The 17,448-nt window shown below is 41.9% G+C and overlaps 1 protein-coding gene across 3 annotated transcripts in view; it reads right to left on the reverse strand.

Moving 5' to 3' along the window:
• ALG9 (ALG9 alpha-1,2-mannosyltransferase) overlaps positions 1–17,448 on the reverse strand; it is a 102,966-nt gene that overhangs the window by 49,134 nt on the left and 36,384 nt on the right. For all 3 annotated transcript variants that reach the window (XM_062196991.1, XM_062196993.1, XM_062196992.1), the window contains one exon: positions 16,791–16,920. In XM_062196991.1, coding sequence (XP_062052975.1) covers positions 16,791–16,920 — 130 coding nt within the window. The remainder of the gene's footprint in view (positions 1–16,790; positions 16,921–17,448) is intronic.

A 17,448-nucleotide genomic window follows, 5' to 3' on the forward strand; every position in this document is an offset into this window, starting at 1 on the left:
TTTAAATTTTTTTCTGAGGATTTTATATCATAATGATTTAAAAGAGGGCCAAAGGAACACCAACACATAGATAGATACCTGCCCTTTAGGAGCTTACTACCTAAGAGGACCAGTAGCAGGGTCCGCGCTATGGCACAACGGGTTAAGCCACTGCCACCTGTAACACCAGCATCTCATATGGTCATCAGGTTGCAGTCCTGGCTGCTCCACTTCTGATCCAGCTCCCTGCTAATGTGCCTGGAAAGGCAGTGGAGATGGCCTAAGTGCTTGGATTCCTGCCACCTAGATGGAGTTTCAGGCTCCTGGCTTCAGCCTGTCCCAGTCCTGGCTATTGCTGCTGTTTGGGAAGTGAACCAGTGGATGAAGTTCTCTCTCTCTCCCTCTGTAACTCTGCCTTTCAAATAAATAAAACAAATTCTTAAAAACAAACAAAAGAAGATGAACAGTGTCAGATAAAACTACTTTAAATAGCATTTACCCAGAACAGTAAAGCCATTACACCAAAGCACAGGTTAAAAGTTATGGGGGATGAGAGGGAGATATTTGGTCTGGCTGTCAGAGGCCTGCATCCCACATTGCAGTATCTCAGTTCAATACCAGCTGTAGTTCCTGACTACCATTGCCTGCTAATGCAGACCTAGGGAGGCAGCAGGGATAGCTCATAACTGGGTTCCTGGCACCCACATGGGCGACTCACATTGAGTTTCTGGCTCTCTGTTTCACTCTCAGTCAAGCCCTGACTGTCGTGGGCATTCGGAAGAGTGAACCAGTCAATTAGAACTCTCCCTCTTTCCTCCTCCCCTCTCTCCCTTAAAAAAAAAAGTAATGAGAAGTTAATTTTCAATTACCCAGGGTTGGCAAAACATGCTCATAAAGTCTATTATAATTTTCTCTTCTTAATCATCAGTTGACATTTTTACACATTTTGAAATCTAAAAAGAAGGAGTATCTCTTTAGATCCAAACCATTTTCACTGTTATTTTCATCATCCTTCAAAAGGAGGTAAATTCAATAGATGCTACTCTACCTAGGTTAATATTTGCCAGAGAAATTATATGTCTTGTTCCAAAATGATGGGATGAGCTAGGCAGGGGAAAAGGACTAAGGAAGGGGATCAATTTTCTGCTGAGTCCTATGTTGGACTTTATTTTAAAATCTGTGGTTCCCAAAATATCTCATTCTCATACTGAAGTGTTACCAACAAAATACACTCAGGAGGAGGGGTGATTTATGTACCATTCCTTCCACTAACGGATAACTGGCGATTTGCTTATATGTGCTAGGAGTAAATGAATTTGTTTCTCTTTTTTAAGATCAAGTAGATAAATTTTAGGGGAAATGAGTAATATAAAATTACTGAGGGGCTGGGCAGGATAACTGGCCATGGGAAAATAGTGTTACAATGAGGAAATAAAAAAAATATATATCAGCAGTTCTCCACTGTGCAAATTGCAAAGGAGACTTTTTTCCTACTTAAAAAAAATCAGGGGCTGGTGCTATGGCATAGCAGGTAAAGCCTCCACCTGCAGTGCCAGCAACCTATATGGGCACTGGTTTGTGTCTCAGCTGCTCCACTGCCAATATAGCTCTCTGCTATGGCCTAAGAAAGCAGTAGAAGATGGCCCAAGTCCTTGGGCCCCTGCACCCACGTCGGAGACCTGGAAGAAGCTCCTGGCTCCTGGCTTCAGATAGGCACAGCTCCGGCCATTGCAGCCATCTGGGGAGTGAACCAGCAAATGGAAGACCTCTCGCTCTCTCTGTCTCTGCCTCTCTGTAACTCTGCCTTTCAAATAAAACAAATAAATCTTTAAAAGAAAAAAAAATCAATATACAGCTTGAAGAGTGGTTTGGCTGGAAGAGAAAAGAATAGCATGTAGGGAACAGCAAACTACCTTTGTAAAGACTCACAGGCATAAGTGAGCCTGACAGGCTGAGTGGATGGAAGAGGCTAAGTTATGTGAGGCAGGTATGGCTTCCAGGCTTTCAATTTCAATTTCTTTTTTTATTTTTTTAAAGATTTAGATTTATTTATTTATTTGAAAGTCAGAGTTACACAGAGAGAAGGAGAGGCAGAGAGAGAGAGGTCGTCCATCCGCTGGTTCACTCCCCAACTGGCCGCAGCGGCTGGAGCTGCGCCAATCCGAAGCCAGGAGCTTCTTCTGGGTTTCCCACGTGGGTGCAGGGGCCCAAGGACTCGGGCTGTCTTTTACTGCTCTCCCAGGCCACAGCAGAGAGCTGGATTGGAAGTGGAGCAGCCGGGTCTCGAACTGGCACCCATATGGATGCTGGCGCTTAGGCCAGGGCGTTAACCCGCTGTGCCACAGTGCAGGCCCCTCAATTTGAATTTCTATAAACGACCCAGACTGGGGAATTCAGAGGCATCTATATGATACAGATTGAATGCAGCTAAAAGAAAGTATTCCATTTTCCTGCAACATGTTACATTTGATGGGGAACCAGTAAGATGTGAATCTGCCAAACACTAACCAACCTCTTCAATTCACATTAGAAAGCTAGACAGCAGCCCTACTCTCTAGGAGCTTATAACTATACTCTATTAAAGTATAAACAGACCCTGAAAAATGACAATGCTTGAATACTAATTAGCCTAAACTTCTCTTATTAGCAGGGTTTGGGGGAGGCCTCTCTTTAGTTCAAGGAAACAAAATGGAGGGTCATTTGAGTATTTTAGTTAAATTTTACAAAAGCATCTAGCACTTATGAGCCCTACGTTAGATACCATGGAGGTTTCAAAGATAAAGGACAAAAACATAAATATCTGCCCCTAAATAAATGTATAATTTAGCAGATAAAATAGTCATATGCATAAATATGTGAGAACAAATGATACAAAGAAATGAAAAATGCCTCTGCCCAATTAACTAAAATCTAGAATTCTCAAACCATTTAATTTTCCCTAAACACTCAATGTTCTTTCATACTTCAAGTCTTCACATGTTGTTCCTTTCTGGAATGTCAATTTTCCCTTCCCCTGATAGATAACTCTTAATCATCATCCCATAAGATCGAGCTCCTATGCCACCTATTAAGTGAATCTGTTCCTAAACAGGGAAGTAGAAACGTCTTCTTACTGTCTCTCTGTCCCCATATTTTTTTTTTAAAAAGATTTATTTATTTACTTGAAAGTCAGAGTTACACAGAAAGAGAAGGAGAGGCAGAGAAAGAGCGAGGTTTTCCTTGTACTGGTTCACTCCCCAGTTGGCCTCAACGGCTGGAGGTGTGCCAGTCTGAAGCCAGGAGCTTCTTCTGGGTCTCCAATGCAGGTGCAGGGGCCCAAGGACTTAGGCCATCTTCTACTGCTTTCCCAGGCCATAGCAGAGAGCTGGATCACAAGTGGAGCAGCCAGGTCTCAAACCAGTGTCCATATGGGATGCCAGCACTGCAGGTGGTAGCTTTATCTGCTATGCCACAGTGCTGGCCCCCGGGCCCCATATTTTTATGGCACTCATCACACATTAGGTCTCTCGTGCTAGATCAGGAGGGCAAGACTTATGTCCTTTCCTAAATCTATCTTTAGGTTTATCAAAATAACATGCATATAATTTTCAAAACTTAGTGGTAAAAGCAGCTTATGAAAAACAACAGGGCTCAGCGCTGTGGCATAGTGGGTAAAGCCACCGCCTGCAGTGATGGCATCCCATATGGGCACTGGTTTGAGACCTCCTTCCCTCCGTCTCTCTCCCTTTCTCTCTCTTTCAATCTTGACAGAAAAAAAAAAAAAACAAAAACAAACAGTGCCCTTCAGAAGCAACATCTTTTTGTCTGTTTCCTGGTAGCTTTTGATTTTCCAATTGTCAAATAATAAGACACTTAACTTCCTTTGGTAGTTGATATATCCTGGTATGAATTTTTTCTCATTCATCATTTCAGGTACACTATGGGTTCTTTCGATCTGAAAAACAATGGCCTTCACGTCTAGGGAATTTTCTCATATGCTTTCTTTGGCAATCTCTTCTCTGTTTCATCCTTGTAGCTGGATGCAGGACTCTCCAATTTTATTGTTCCTTTTCTTATTTTCAATCTTCATTTTCTATATTATTATGGCATAAAAGATTTTTTCAATTTTATTCCCATCATTCTACTAGTTTCAAAAAATCTCTATTATTTATTCTTAATATGAGCAGCTCATAATTCCTTACTGCACCCTTTTCAAAGCATGTTTTGTTTTATGAATGCATTTTTTATCTATCAGGGATTGCTGATTATGGAAATTGAATTTTTTTCCTGTTTCCTACACTGTTTATTTTTTCCTTGCAATTATTTTTTCTTGTCAGGAATTTTTTAAAAATTAATTTATTTATTTGAAAAGCAGAGAGACTGAGAAAGAAAAAGGGAGAGACAAAGACAGATATTCCATCTGTGGCTCACTCACAAACGGCTTCAACAGCCAGGCTGAAGCCGGAGCCCGGATCTCCATCGGGGCCTCCCACGCAAGTCTAGAGGGCCTAGAGACTTGAGCCATCTGCTGCTGCTTTCCCAGGTACATTAGTAGGAAGCTGGACAGGAAGCCAGGGCTCTCTGGCACTCCAATCAGGCATGCTGTTGCAAGCATGGCTTAACCTGCTATAACCTGGGGATTTTTCTTAACTGACAGGAGACTGCCCGTGCTTTTTGTCACCTCTGTATATTCAGCAAAAAGGCAAGGACAACAAAAAGTTCAAAGAATATGTGAGGACATGAACCAGTGAGGGAAAGCTCCTGCTGAGGCACCTGGGAAAGCACCGGAAGATGGCCCAAGTGTTTGGGCCCCTGCCCCAACACGGGGATCCAGATGAAGCTCCTTGCTCCTGGCTTCAGCCTAGCACAGTTCTGGTTACTTTGGCCATCCGGGGAGTGAACTAGTAGATGCAAGATCAGTATCTCTCTCTACCTCTTCCTCTCTGTAACTCTAGCTTTCAAATAAATAAATTTCTAAAAATGATTAAGAATGAAAAGATGGGGCCGGCGCCGTGGCTCACTTGGTTAATCTTCCACCTGCAGCGCCGGCATCCCATGTGGGTACCGAGTTCTAGTCCCCGTTGCTCTTCTTCCAGTCCAGCTCTCTGCTGTGGCCCGGGAAGGCAGTGGAGGATGGTGCTTGGGCCCTGCACCCGCATGGGAGACCAGAAGGAGGCGCCTGGCTCCTGGTTTCTGATCAGTGCGGCACCAGCCATGTCGGCCATTTGGGGAATGAACCAACAGAAGGAAGACCTTTCTCTGTCTCTCTCTCACTGTCTATAACTCTACCTGTCAAATAAATTAAAAAAAAAAAAAAAAAAGAATGAGAAGATGCCTATACACTGGAAGTGAACATTGAATTGTGCTGGTGAAAACACACAGATCACTGTGTTAAGCCAGGGACCAGAACTGCTGAGAATGTCCCTTGCATCGATAGTCTCTGGCACACTTTAAGGACAAACTTTGGTCCATATCCCATCAACAGGGAAATTAATTTCACTTAAATTTTTATTTAATCCGTTAACTCCCCTCCTGCCTGGAACATTTTAACATAGCTATCAGCACTACCCACTGCAAGATCCTCTTTTGTTGCAAATTTCCAAAACAATTTCTCTCCAAGCTGGTAAATAGGTAAGTCACAACTCTTTCTTCAAAGCAATTTAGATCTGGTTCGCAAAAACAGCCCTAAAGGCACTCTTAAATACACTGATTGAAATGACTTGGTTAAGAAGAGGTCAGAAGGCTAACAGGCAAAAATTACTTAACAGAAAACTTATCTCCCAATTTTGAGTTGAAAGTTTTCCTTGTGCACAAAGAAGGGAAACTCAGGTCAGCTGACAACACAGTGAGTGGTATTCCTAGAGAACACCACAGAGCTTCCAGGAGTTGCAAAGAGTTCATTCCTAGAGCCCCTGTTATGGTTATTTAATTTTTTCAAATGATGAAAGTAAAACATAATCATAAAAATAAGAATAAAGCATTTTAAAAAATCACTTGCAATCTTCCAAAGAAAACCATTATCAATCTCTTAGTATATGTCTCAGACTTTTTTCTCTGCAGATACTGACTTTTCTTCACAAAATTTGGATCACGCTATGCTGTATACGGTTTTACTGTGACTATCTTGAGATTTCTCAGTAACCCCAATGTCTATTGCTCTTTAGGTCTAAAAGCTCAAGTAACACTAGTTGAACTAGAATAAGAATAGTTTCATCTCTCACTTTTATCAATATCTCACAGTAAAAAATCTGAGACCACTCTCCATAACCACATAATCTACAATTCACAAAATCAAAAGACAGATTTAAATCTGCCTCAAAGTGTAACCAAAGAGCTCATTTTTTGGTTGTTTTTTTTTTTTCAGATTTAATCATTCTTTCTTGCATCAAAAATAACAAAATTGTAGGGTGACATTAACACATGATTGTGAAACAAAAATGTGTTTCATTTCATTAGTCACAGGCTACATATCAACCAGCTGTCGAAGCTAAAAATATGCCTTAATTTAAAATTTTGTAAAACACAAGCATTTAAGGCTCATTTTGAAAGAAATATGACTTCTTTCAGTTTCTAACAACCCACTAGAAGCTTGGGAGAAGAACAAATGAATACCTCTACCAAAAGAAAAAAACGTAAGGGGGCGGGGGGGGGGGGCGGCTCACAGGTAGAATTCAAACTAATTTATCACTCACCAATTTCACATTGTTCCTATCTCACCAATAAACATAAATTGGGTTTACATCCCAGATGTAAACCAAAATACATTTTCTTAAAGGAAAGCATGAGCCCAAGATAGAGATCACGAGATTAATAAAAAGTATGTGGGGCAAGCATTTGGTACAGCAGTTAAGATGTCACTTAAAGACACCTGCACCCTATCTGAGTGCCTGGTCTGAGCTGCTCTTCCACTTCTGATACGGTTTCCTGCTAATGCACACCCAGGGAGGCAGCAGGTGATGACTCAAGTACTTGGATCTGCTTCCAAAGACATGGGAGACCCAGACGGAGTTCCAAGGTCCTGGCTTCAGCCTGGCCCAGCTCCATCTGTTGCAGGCTTTTGGGAAATGAATCAGAAGATAATTTTTTCTCTCTTTCTCTTTCTATCTCTGCAGCTCTGCCTTTCAAATAAATAAAAATAAACAAAACTTTTTTAAAAAAAAAAATAATAGTATGCATTCTCTGTTGGGGAAGGAGTAAATTAAGGATAATTGGGCAATAAAATAATGCCATAGCTCTTCCTTATCATCTGTAAAGAAAACTTGGCCAGGGCTGGAGTGTGCAGTGACGTCTCTACGTCAGCATCACGCTGAGATAGCAGAACACAGCACAGAGAACCCTAACAGACACTGAGCAGCATGGAGACTTCTGTCTAGGGTCATGGGGTTCCACGGCCCACATAGCATGTCTTGGGGTAAGTTTTGCTTCCACAAAGTATTTAACAAGAAAACTGGTAACGGCAAAAACAAATATAAACACTGCAGCTGGATTTCAGATACCTCATGCTAACCTTTGTGAGCTACAATCTGAGTCCAGGTTCTTTGCCCATAAAATGAAGAGGTCAAAAACTGGGTATCCTCTCCTAATGAACAGTAGTCTTCCTACTTTCAACCTGTTGAACTCTATATTTAGATGAACTCTTTATTTATTCGGGTTAAGCCTGTGACTATAAAGTAAACTGAAAAAAATATGTTATTGCAAAAGTTAAAAGGAAGAAAGGAAGAAGGGAGGGAGGGATGGAATGAGCAGAAGGGAGGAAGAAGGCAGTATCATCATATTCTTAGAATTTTATCTATGAGGGGCTGGTGCTCTGGCGCAATGGGTTAACACCCTGGCCTGAAGCGCCGGCATCCCATATGGGTGCCGGTTCTAGTCCCAGTTGCTCCTCTTCCGATCCAGCTCTCTGCTATGGCCTGGGATAGCAGTAGAAGATAGCCCAAGTCCTTGGGCCCCTGCACCCACGTAGGAGACCGGGAAGCAGCTCCTGGCTCCTGGCTTCAGATTGGCATATCTCCAGCCATTGAGGCCATCTGGGGAGTGAACCAGCAGATGGAAGACCTCTCTGTTTCTACCTCTCTCTGTAACTGTCTTTCAAATAAATAAAATAAATCTTTTAAAAAAAATTGTATCTATGAACCACATGAAATCTGTTCTCTGTATTAATAATAATAATAAAAAAAAATAACAACAAAACCTGTTTCCTAAATTCCCTTCCAAATCCACAATTCTTTCCACTGGTTAAATGGGGAAAGTGGGGATAAAGAATGAGATAAAGAAAGCTCTGACTTACAGTTTTGTTATTTTGTTTTTAAAGATTTATCTATTTGAAAGGTAGAGTTACAGAAAGACAAGGAGAGACAGAGGGAGAGATCTTCCATTCACTGGTTCATTCTCCAAATGGCTGCAAAGCCAGGAGCCTGGAGCTTCTACCAGGTCTCCCACTTGGGTGCAGAGGCTCAAGGACTTGACCCACCTTCTGTTGCTTTCCCAAGCACATCAGCAGGAAGCTGGATCAGAAGTGGAGAAGCTGGGACTCGAACTTGCGCCTATATGGGATGACAGCACTGCAGATGGCAGTTTAACCTGCTATGCCACAGTGCCAGCCCCCACAAAGAGTTCTGCTTTAACAAGTGTTTTGAAACTACCAATTTGTTCCAACACAATAGACATTCTAGAGAACATATTGTGCATAATTTCATTTTTGCATTGCTTATGTGTTATTTAATGCACAGGAAACACTAGGTGAATGCAGAAAACTGCTCTCATCTGAACCATCCAGCATAAGAAATACACAAAGAGGGATCGGCGCTGTGGGATAGCAGTTTAAGCCGCTGCCTGCAGAGCCAGCATCCAATATGGGCAACTGTTCTAGTCCCAGCCGCTCCACTCATGATCCAGCTCCCTGCTAACGTGCCTGAGAAAGCAGAAGACTGCCCAAGTATGGGCCCTTGCAACCACATGGAAGACCTAGAAGAAGCTCCTGGGTTCTTGACCATCCCAGCTCCAGCCATTACAGCCATTTGGGGAGCAAACTAGCAAACAGAAGATCTCTCTATCTCTACCTCCCTACCCCCCAATTCTGCCTTTCAAATAAATAAAAAATATTTTAAAAAATATACAAAGAATATGTAAGCACATACTCAAAATATCTACTGGCTTACACAAGTGTCTGTGGTGTCTGTGGAATGAGCCACACTCAAACATCCACGTTTGGTATTACAACTTTGTCAGATTTCACATAGCTCTTTCAGTGCTTCAAAAGCTGCAAACATTCCAACACGACTTCGCAAGCTAATTTTAGGCCTTTTGCAAGGTAAACACACTCATTGTAGTATTTATGTACTTTTAACCATTTAACATATATAAATTTGTACTACTTTTGTTAAAGATTGATTTATTTATTTGAAAGGCAGAGTTACAGAGAGAGAAAGGGAGAGACAGAGAATCTTCCGTCTGCTGGTTCACTTCCTAAAAGGCCACAATGACCACGGGTGAGCCAAGCCGAATCCAGGAGCCTGGGACTTCACCTGGGTCTCCCAGCTGGGCAGCAAAGGCCCAAGTAGTTAGGCCATCTTCCTTTGCTTTCTCAGGCACACTAGCAGGGAGCTGGATCACAAGGAGAACAGCTGGAATTCGAACTGGCACTCATTTGGGATGCCAGCATTGAAGGCACAGGCTCAACCTGGTACCCTGGCCCCCATACTAATGTATCACTGTCCGAGTTTTAAGCACTAAGTCCCTAACCGTATTTTCCCCAAAAGTCTGTGGTTTTTAACTATACAACAATTTTTAGCGGTTGTATATCATGGTATAGTAGAACTGACTGTATTACCATTGGGGGAAAATCTAATCAATGACCAATCTAGTTTTTCAGAGAGAGAGTTTTTCAGAAGGAGAGAGGCTTCCAGAAACTCTGTTGTTGAAATCCAATCTGTCCCATTTCTACTGTGCATGGAAGTTAGAAAGGATGTATAGCCACCTTTATTTCACTATCTTCTTCATGTTTGAATTTATGAAAGATTATGAGTGCCTCTAAGGGCTCTCTGGTTTCCACTGCACTGTTAAAGTTGTAACGATATATTACAGAAATTATATTAAATTAGTTAAATTTAATTAAAATTTTTTTTGCTACATATTCTTTCCTGGGAAAGAAAGTCTTTCCCTGTAAGCCCCCTTCCAAACAGTGGGGATTTTCCCTCTCAGATCTATCCACTGACTAGACAGCTCCCAAATCAGATCCCAGTTTTGGAGTGAGCAGGATATCATTCAAATTTTTGTTGACTATATCAAAGTGAATTCCTTAAGAATTTAAGAGGTGACTTTGAATAGGACTTCTACATTCAGACTTTATTCTGGCATATATTTTTATTTGTATATATATATATATGTGTGTGTGTGTGTGTGTGTATATATATATATAAAATCTCTGTAATATATCGTTACAGCTTTAACAGTGCAGTGGAAACCAGAGAGCCCTTAGAGGCACTCATAATCTTTCATAAATTCGAAGATGAAGAAGATAGTGAAATAAAGGCGGCTGTACATCCTGCTAACTTCTATGCACAGTAGAAATGGGACAAACTGGACCACCTGGCCTGAACCATGGGCTGGCTAAAATTTGTCACTCAAATTTCAGATAAAAATAACGTTATTTAGTACGCTCAGGCAAGATAAAGAACATAATTATTTTTGCCTTCTTAAAATGAACCTTGACTAAAATCCAGGACCGATATAGCAAGAGCAACGCACATAAGTATGGTACTGTTCGTGCTCTCATACATCAGGAAAAGTTGTTAGGTCATTATAGTCAGTCATTATGTTGGCACTATTTCTTAGATTTAAATGTATTTTTTTAAAGATTTACTTATTTATTTTTTAAAAGATTTACTTATTTATTTGAAAGGTAGAGTTACAGATAGCAAGGGAGAGACAGAGAGCAAGAGAAATCTTCCACCCACTGGTTGGTTTACTCCACAATAGCCTGGACGAGGCCAGACTGAAACCAGGAACCAGAAGTTTCTTCTGGGTCTCCCACATGGGTGCTGGGGCCCAAACACTTGGGCCATCCTTCATTGCCTTTCCAGGTGCAGTATCAGGGAGCTAGATTGAAAATGGAGCAGTCAGGACTCAAACTGGCACCCATATGGGATGCCGGGATCACAGGCAGCAGCTTAACCTGCTGTGCTGCAACACCAGCTCCTAACTTTTTAAAAATAACTGAGATTCTGTTTGCATACAAGTGTATATACATATATGTATATATAGAGAAATGAAAGAAAAAAGAAACATCAAAATGGCAGCATTAACAGTACTTAGATAATGAAATGATAGACTATTTTCTTTACTGTCCACGGCTTTCATTATTCTATATGGTGAATGATTATTAATTTTACTATCAGAGGAAAATATGCTTTTAAACAGTAACTGAGAGATGAATCCCTGAACCACAGTACATGTGGATTAATAATAAGATATCAGCTGTCCCTGCTACTTTGCAAATGGTCAAAGGTAAGTAGACTGGATTTGGAACACATGTCCCCCACCATGCCGGGAAATCCACTGAAATTAGAACATAAACAGAATTCTACAGGAAAACTCAACCACAAGAATGTAGGCCTGCACTAAAAAAATCGTATACTCCAAGAAGACATGTCAGACTTATTTGTCCCTGCTTTTATCAGCCAGAATTTTGGTGACTCTTACTGGCCTGCTATAAAACATCTTCACCTTTCTAGTAAAGCTAACAGTTACTTAACCAAATCTAATAGTCTCTGGTGGCAGAGAACGTAGAAACATGATCTAACCATAGACAACTAGTGGCCAAAGCCTAGGAAATTTGTAAAAGGTCACTAGATTTTCTGGCCAGCTTTCTTTCCACACCATTATCCCGAGAACAGTGAGGAATCATTATCCACTGAGAAAGCATATACAGCAATTTTCCCTTACCCATAGTTTTGCTTTCCATGGTTTTAGCTACCCATGGTCAATAGCAGTCTGAAAATATGAGTATTAAATGGGAAATTTCAGAAATAAACAATTCTTAAGTTTGAAATTGTGCTCCATTAGGAGCAGCTTGATGACATCCTGTGCCATCCTGCTCAGGATATGAATTATCCCTTTGTCAGTGTATCCATGCTGTATATGCTACTCCCTTTTAGTCACTTAGTAGTCACTCCAGTTATCAGATCCACTGGGGTGCCTGAATTCAGGTACTTTTTAGTTACTAATGGCCCCAAATTGTAAGAGTGGTGATGCTGGCAATTCAGATATGCCAAAGATAAGCCATAAAGTGTTTCCTTTAAATGAAATGTAGGAGTTCCCAACCTAATGTGCAGAGAAAAAAAGTCATGCTGATGTTGCTACAATCTACATTACAACATATTATGAGGAGAATGTACACATTCATATATTTATTACAATATATTGTTATAGTTGCTCTATTTATTATTAGTTCTATCTAATCTCCTATTGTGCCTAATTTACAAATTAAACCTAATCATAGCTATATACATACAAGAAAAATCATGGCACATGCAGGATTTGGTGCTATCTAGTTCCAGGCATCCTCTGGGAGTCATGTAAGGCTCCACCCACAGATAAGGACCGACTACTCTAAAGGCCAACCACAAGGTACATGGTGTTACTATCCTAGATGCTACAGTGAATACAAAAGAAACAAAGGAGTAGTCACACCCTTCACATCACCCACACATTTGTTGGGGAAAGGTATGACACACATGTAAGAAAGATTTTAACAGGGGCTGGCACTGTGGCACAGCAGGCTAAGCCAAAAGTCACTGTTGTGACACCAGCAGCCCAGATCGAAGCGCCTGTTCAAGTCCTGGCTGCTCTGCTTCCAATCTAGCTCCCTACCAATGTGCAGAAGATGGCCAAGTGCTTGGGCCCCTGCCATCGATGTAGGAGACCCAAGTGTAGTTCTTGTCTCTTGGCTTCAGCCTAACCCAGCCCAAGATGTTGTGGCCATTTGGGAAGTGAACCAGTAGATGGAAGATCATATTTTATCACTCTCTTGCTTTCCATTCTGCCTCCCAAAGAAATAAATCTTAAAAAAAAAAAAAAAAAAGAAAGAAAGAAATATTTAAACAACCAAGATATCAAAATAAAATGGTCAATCTTGATGATGGGATTATGGGTGTGCTTTTATCTGTTTATCTTTACAACGCACATATACTATCTGACTAATAAATAAAAATACTGTGGGGCTGGTGTTATGGTGTAGCGGGAAAAGCTGCTGCCTGCTGTGCTAACATCCCATATGGGTGCCAGCTCAAGTCCTGGCCTATTTCCAATCTAGCTCCCTGCTAATAGCTTGGGAAAAGCAGTGGAAGGTGGCCCAAGTCTTTGGGTCCCTGTACCCACATGGGAGACCCAGATGAAGCTCCTGGCTCCTGGTTTCAGCCTAGCTCAGCCCTAGGCATTGCAGCTATCTGGGGAGTGAACAAGTGGATGGAAGATCTCTCTCTCCTTGTCTCTCCCTCTCTCTGTAACTGACTTTCAAATAAACAAATAAATCTTTAAAATAAATAAATAAAAATATCTTAAACAAAAATCAGGCTGGCGCTGCGGCTCACTTGGCTAATCCTCCGCCTGTGGCACCGGCACCCCGGGTTCTAGTCCCAGTTGGGGTGCCGGATTCTGTCCTGGTTGTTCCTCTTCCAGTCCAGCTCGCTGCTGTGGCCCGGGAAGGCAGTGGAGGATGACCCAAATGCTTGGGCCCTGCATGGGAGACCAGGAGGAAGCACCTGGCTCCTGGCTTCGGATCGGCACAGTGCGCCGGCCGTAGCAGCCATTTGGGGGATGAACTAACAGAAGGAAGACCTTTCTCTCGGTCTCTCTCTCTCTCACTGTCTAACTCTGCCTGTCAAAAAAAAAAAAGAAAGAAAAGAAAAATCAAATGGCTAAATAAACTCTATAAGAAAAATAGTTAAGGCATGAACAGCAAGGACTGTTCAATAAGGACTTAGAGAGGTGGCTACAGAGAAGAGAATTTTGATACTATGAAAAGTGAGACAATGGTAGTCTAGGAATAGTCATCAACATAAGCAAAGTCACTGGGGTGGAAAAGGCAGTGAACAAGTCTAAACATATTGGGACACAGCAGGCATTTTGGTCTCCAGTTCAGACACCCACATCGGAGCACCTGGGCTGGATACCTGGCTCTGGCTCCCAACTCCCGCTTCCAGGGACTAATGCATAGCATCAGAAGCAGTGTTAATGGCTCACATTGGATTCCAGCCACCCACATGGGAGATCCAGAGTACCCTGTCCTGGCTCTGGTGGGCATCTGGGGAGTGAACCAGCAGATGGGGGAGTGCTTGCTCCCTCTTTCTCTCTGCTTCTCAATTAGAAAAAAAAAGTAAAGAAGGAGACAGACACAAATAGACACAAATTCCCTTAAGGGTTCCTTTGTCAGATTAAGAATATTTATAGCAAAGTCTACATACCAGTCCACACATCACTATGCTAAATATGACAGCAATATGATATCAAGTCTCATTAGTTCCCAAGTAGGTATTACAATTCCTGTTTTACAGGTAGAATCTAAAATTAGTTAAATAGAAAAGTTAATTAATTTGCCCAAGATCATCAGGGTAAGCAACAGAGCAAAGATTTGAACCCAGGCTGGCTCACTTAACTCCAAAGTCCATGTTCATTTTTTACCAGCCCATGCAACCTCTTCTTAAGGCATGGTTCTGATAAGACCACTCTGAATTTATATCATCCCCTTATCATGGTGTATTCCCCCACCCTCATGGCTATCCAGTATCCACATGGTAACTCCTTGTACATGAAAACCTGTGCTCAAGAGGGTATCTTCAACTAAGATAAAAACAACCAATAACAGTTTACCCTGCCTGGGGTGTGCAGTTAAACGAATGAAGCTCTAATACAAGCCACACATTGGAAACGAGCACCTCAGGGGCCAGGACAACGATGAGTCTTAAGATGTCCATTTTCACAGCTTACAGCTAAAGCCCACACACAAGACTCTCACTCATAAGCCCATAGGATCTCTGCGGAGGTCTAACTAGCCCCAGTCTGGAGCATAAAATGTCAAATATGGCTGCAGGTATGCTTTCAAAGTCTCATTATCTTACATTTTAAGCATACGGCAGAAGAAAATCTCTTAAACATGTGTGACATCTAAATTGCTAAATATTACTTTTAACAGACAGATGCCAAAAAAATGTGCTTTCTAATAATTTTATAAAGTGATCTTTTATTGTCTCTGTGAACCAAGAGGAACATTATTTTTATTGCTCCCCCCTCTTTCATGATCAAAGATTTTACAGGTCTTAAATGTCCAAAGTGTCAACTTTCAAAAGAACCAAAATAAAATCCCTTGGGATCTCAGAGTACATAGACAAGTAGGCAGAGGATCATGGCAATGAGAGATTATTCCATGGCACTCATAATGGAAAGAGTCCTCCCAATTGTTCATGCGCCAAAATCAGAATGTAGTAAGAACTAGGGCAAAGGTCTACCGGGTTACTTGAAAGTTCCCCATAGGGGCTGACGCTGTGGCACAGTGGGTAAGGTTGCTACCTGCAGTGCCAGCATCCATATGGGCGCCGGTTCACGTCCCAGCTGCTCCACTTCTGATCCAGCTCTCTGCTATGGCCTGGGAAAACAGTAAAAGATGGACCAAGTCCCTGGCCCCTGCACCCATGTGGGAGACCCAGAAGAAGCACCTGGCTCCTGGCTTTGGATCGGCACAGCTCCGGCTACTGTGGCCATCTGGGGAGTGAACCATCGGATAGAAGACCTCTAGATCTCCCTCTCCCTCTGCTTCTGCTTCTCTGTAACTCTGCCTTAAAAAAAATAAATAAATAGGCCGGCGCCGTGGCTTAACAGGCTAATCCTCCGCCTTGCAGCGCCGGCACACCGGGTTCTAGTCCCGGTTGGGGTGCCGGATTCTATCCCGGTGGCCCCTCTTCCAGGCCAGCTCTCTACTATGGCCCGGGAGGGCAGTGGAGGATGGCCCAAGTGCTTGGGCCCTGCACCCGCATGGGAGACCAGGAGAAGCACCTGGCTCCTAGCTTCGGACAAAATAAATAAATAAATAAAGATAAAAAAAAAAAAAAGTTATTTCCCCATCAACTATTTTAATGGGCCAAGGAACGTTAACAGTTTCAGAATGATGGTTCAAATTCTACCATAAGAAAGTTTCTAGCTTACCAAAAGCTTGGAAATACAAGGCCGGTGTTGTGGCATAGTAGGTAAGGCTGCTGCCTGCCACACTGGCATCCCATATGGGCAATGGCTGCACCATTTCCGATCCAGTTCCCTGCCTAGGAAAGCAGTGGAGGATGGCCCAAGTTCTTGGACCCTGCACCCATGTGGGAGACCTGGAAGAAGCTCCTGGCTTTGGCCTGGCTCAGCCCTGGACACTGGCCATTTGGGGAGTGAACCAGCGAATGAAAGACTTCTCTGTCTCTTCCTCTCTCTCTCTCTCTCTCTCTCTCTCTTTTGTAACTCTGCCTCTCAAATAAGATAAATTATTTAAAAAGTACACGGAAAATGAAATTTAAAAAGTTTATTTGGGTGCCAAAAATTTCTTAAAAATAGAGCTTGGGAGTGACATTGAATTATATGTTTTGCATAGAAAATAAGGATAGAGGTCACCTGAGAATAATAGAGGCACTGGTCACTCTCAACAAAAGTCGTTCTCTCTCTCCGCCTTAAGAAATCACCTTCTAAGCATTCTCATTTTGTCAGTGCTCTGTTATTTTATACATAACACATACACACATACCCATTATTTTAGGGGTAGAATTCTGTTCAAAGAACCAAGAAGAGAATGTAACCCTTACATATCTGGATGGCTCTTCGAGGTTTTGGTCATTCATGTCAGTAGGAACAATCCGGGTGGCCAATGGTCCCTCTACAAAAGGTTTCGGTAGCTGGCCTCTGAACTCTGATGGAATGAACTGAAGCTGCCAACTGTCAGAAACACAAACGAGGAGCGTAAGAAAAACACAAGGGGATCATATTGCTAAATGGACTGGAGACAAACAAACCACATATCATGTGAAAAACATTTCACTGGAAGAAAAAATATTTCTGCAAAAACCTTAACCAGGGAGCACGGAGGCAGAGTTCATAATTCAGTCCAAAATCATTGAGAAATTTACAACTAGAGGTTTCTCAACCCATATTACCAACTCTTGGCAGGGAAACTTGCAACCAAACGGTTTCATGTCATCAAACCACCAGAGAAACCTCAAAGTTTATGACCAATTATCAGGAGATAAAAAGGAGTTATGAAAATTAAAGAAAACTCACCAGGTATATAGAAAAGGAGTAAAATGTTAACATGTGGCCCTAAAAACACCCTATGGGAGAAGTAGTTTATTCCTGAGTAATTCTTAACCCAGGAAACTATTTCAAATGTAAAAATCAAAGGCCAAAGTCAACATTAAAAACAAGCTTCAATTTAATCATTAATGGAGAAGGCATAGTGGTGCAGCA

The sequence above is a fragment of the Lepus europaeus genome, chromosome 7 (assembly GCF_033115175.1).
Source record: "Lepus europaeus isolate LE1 chromosome 7, mLepTim1.pri, whole genome shotgun sequence".
NCBI classification, from domain to species: Eukaryota; Metazoa; Chordata; class Mammalia; order Lagomorpha; family Leporidae; genus Lepus; species Lepus europaeus.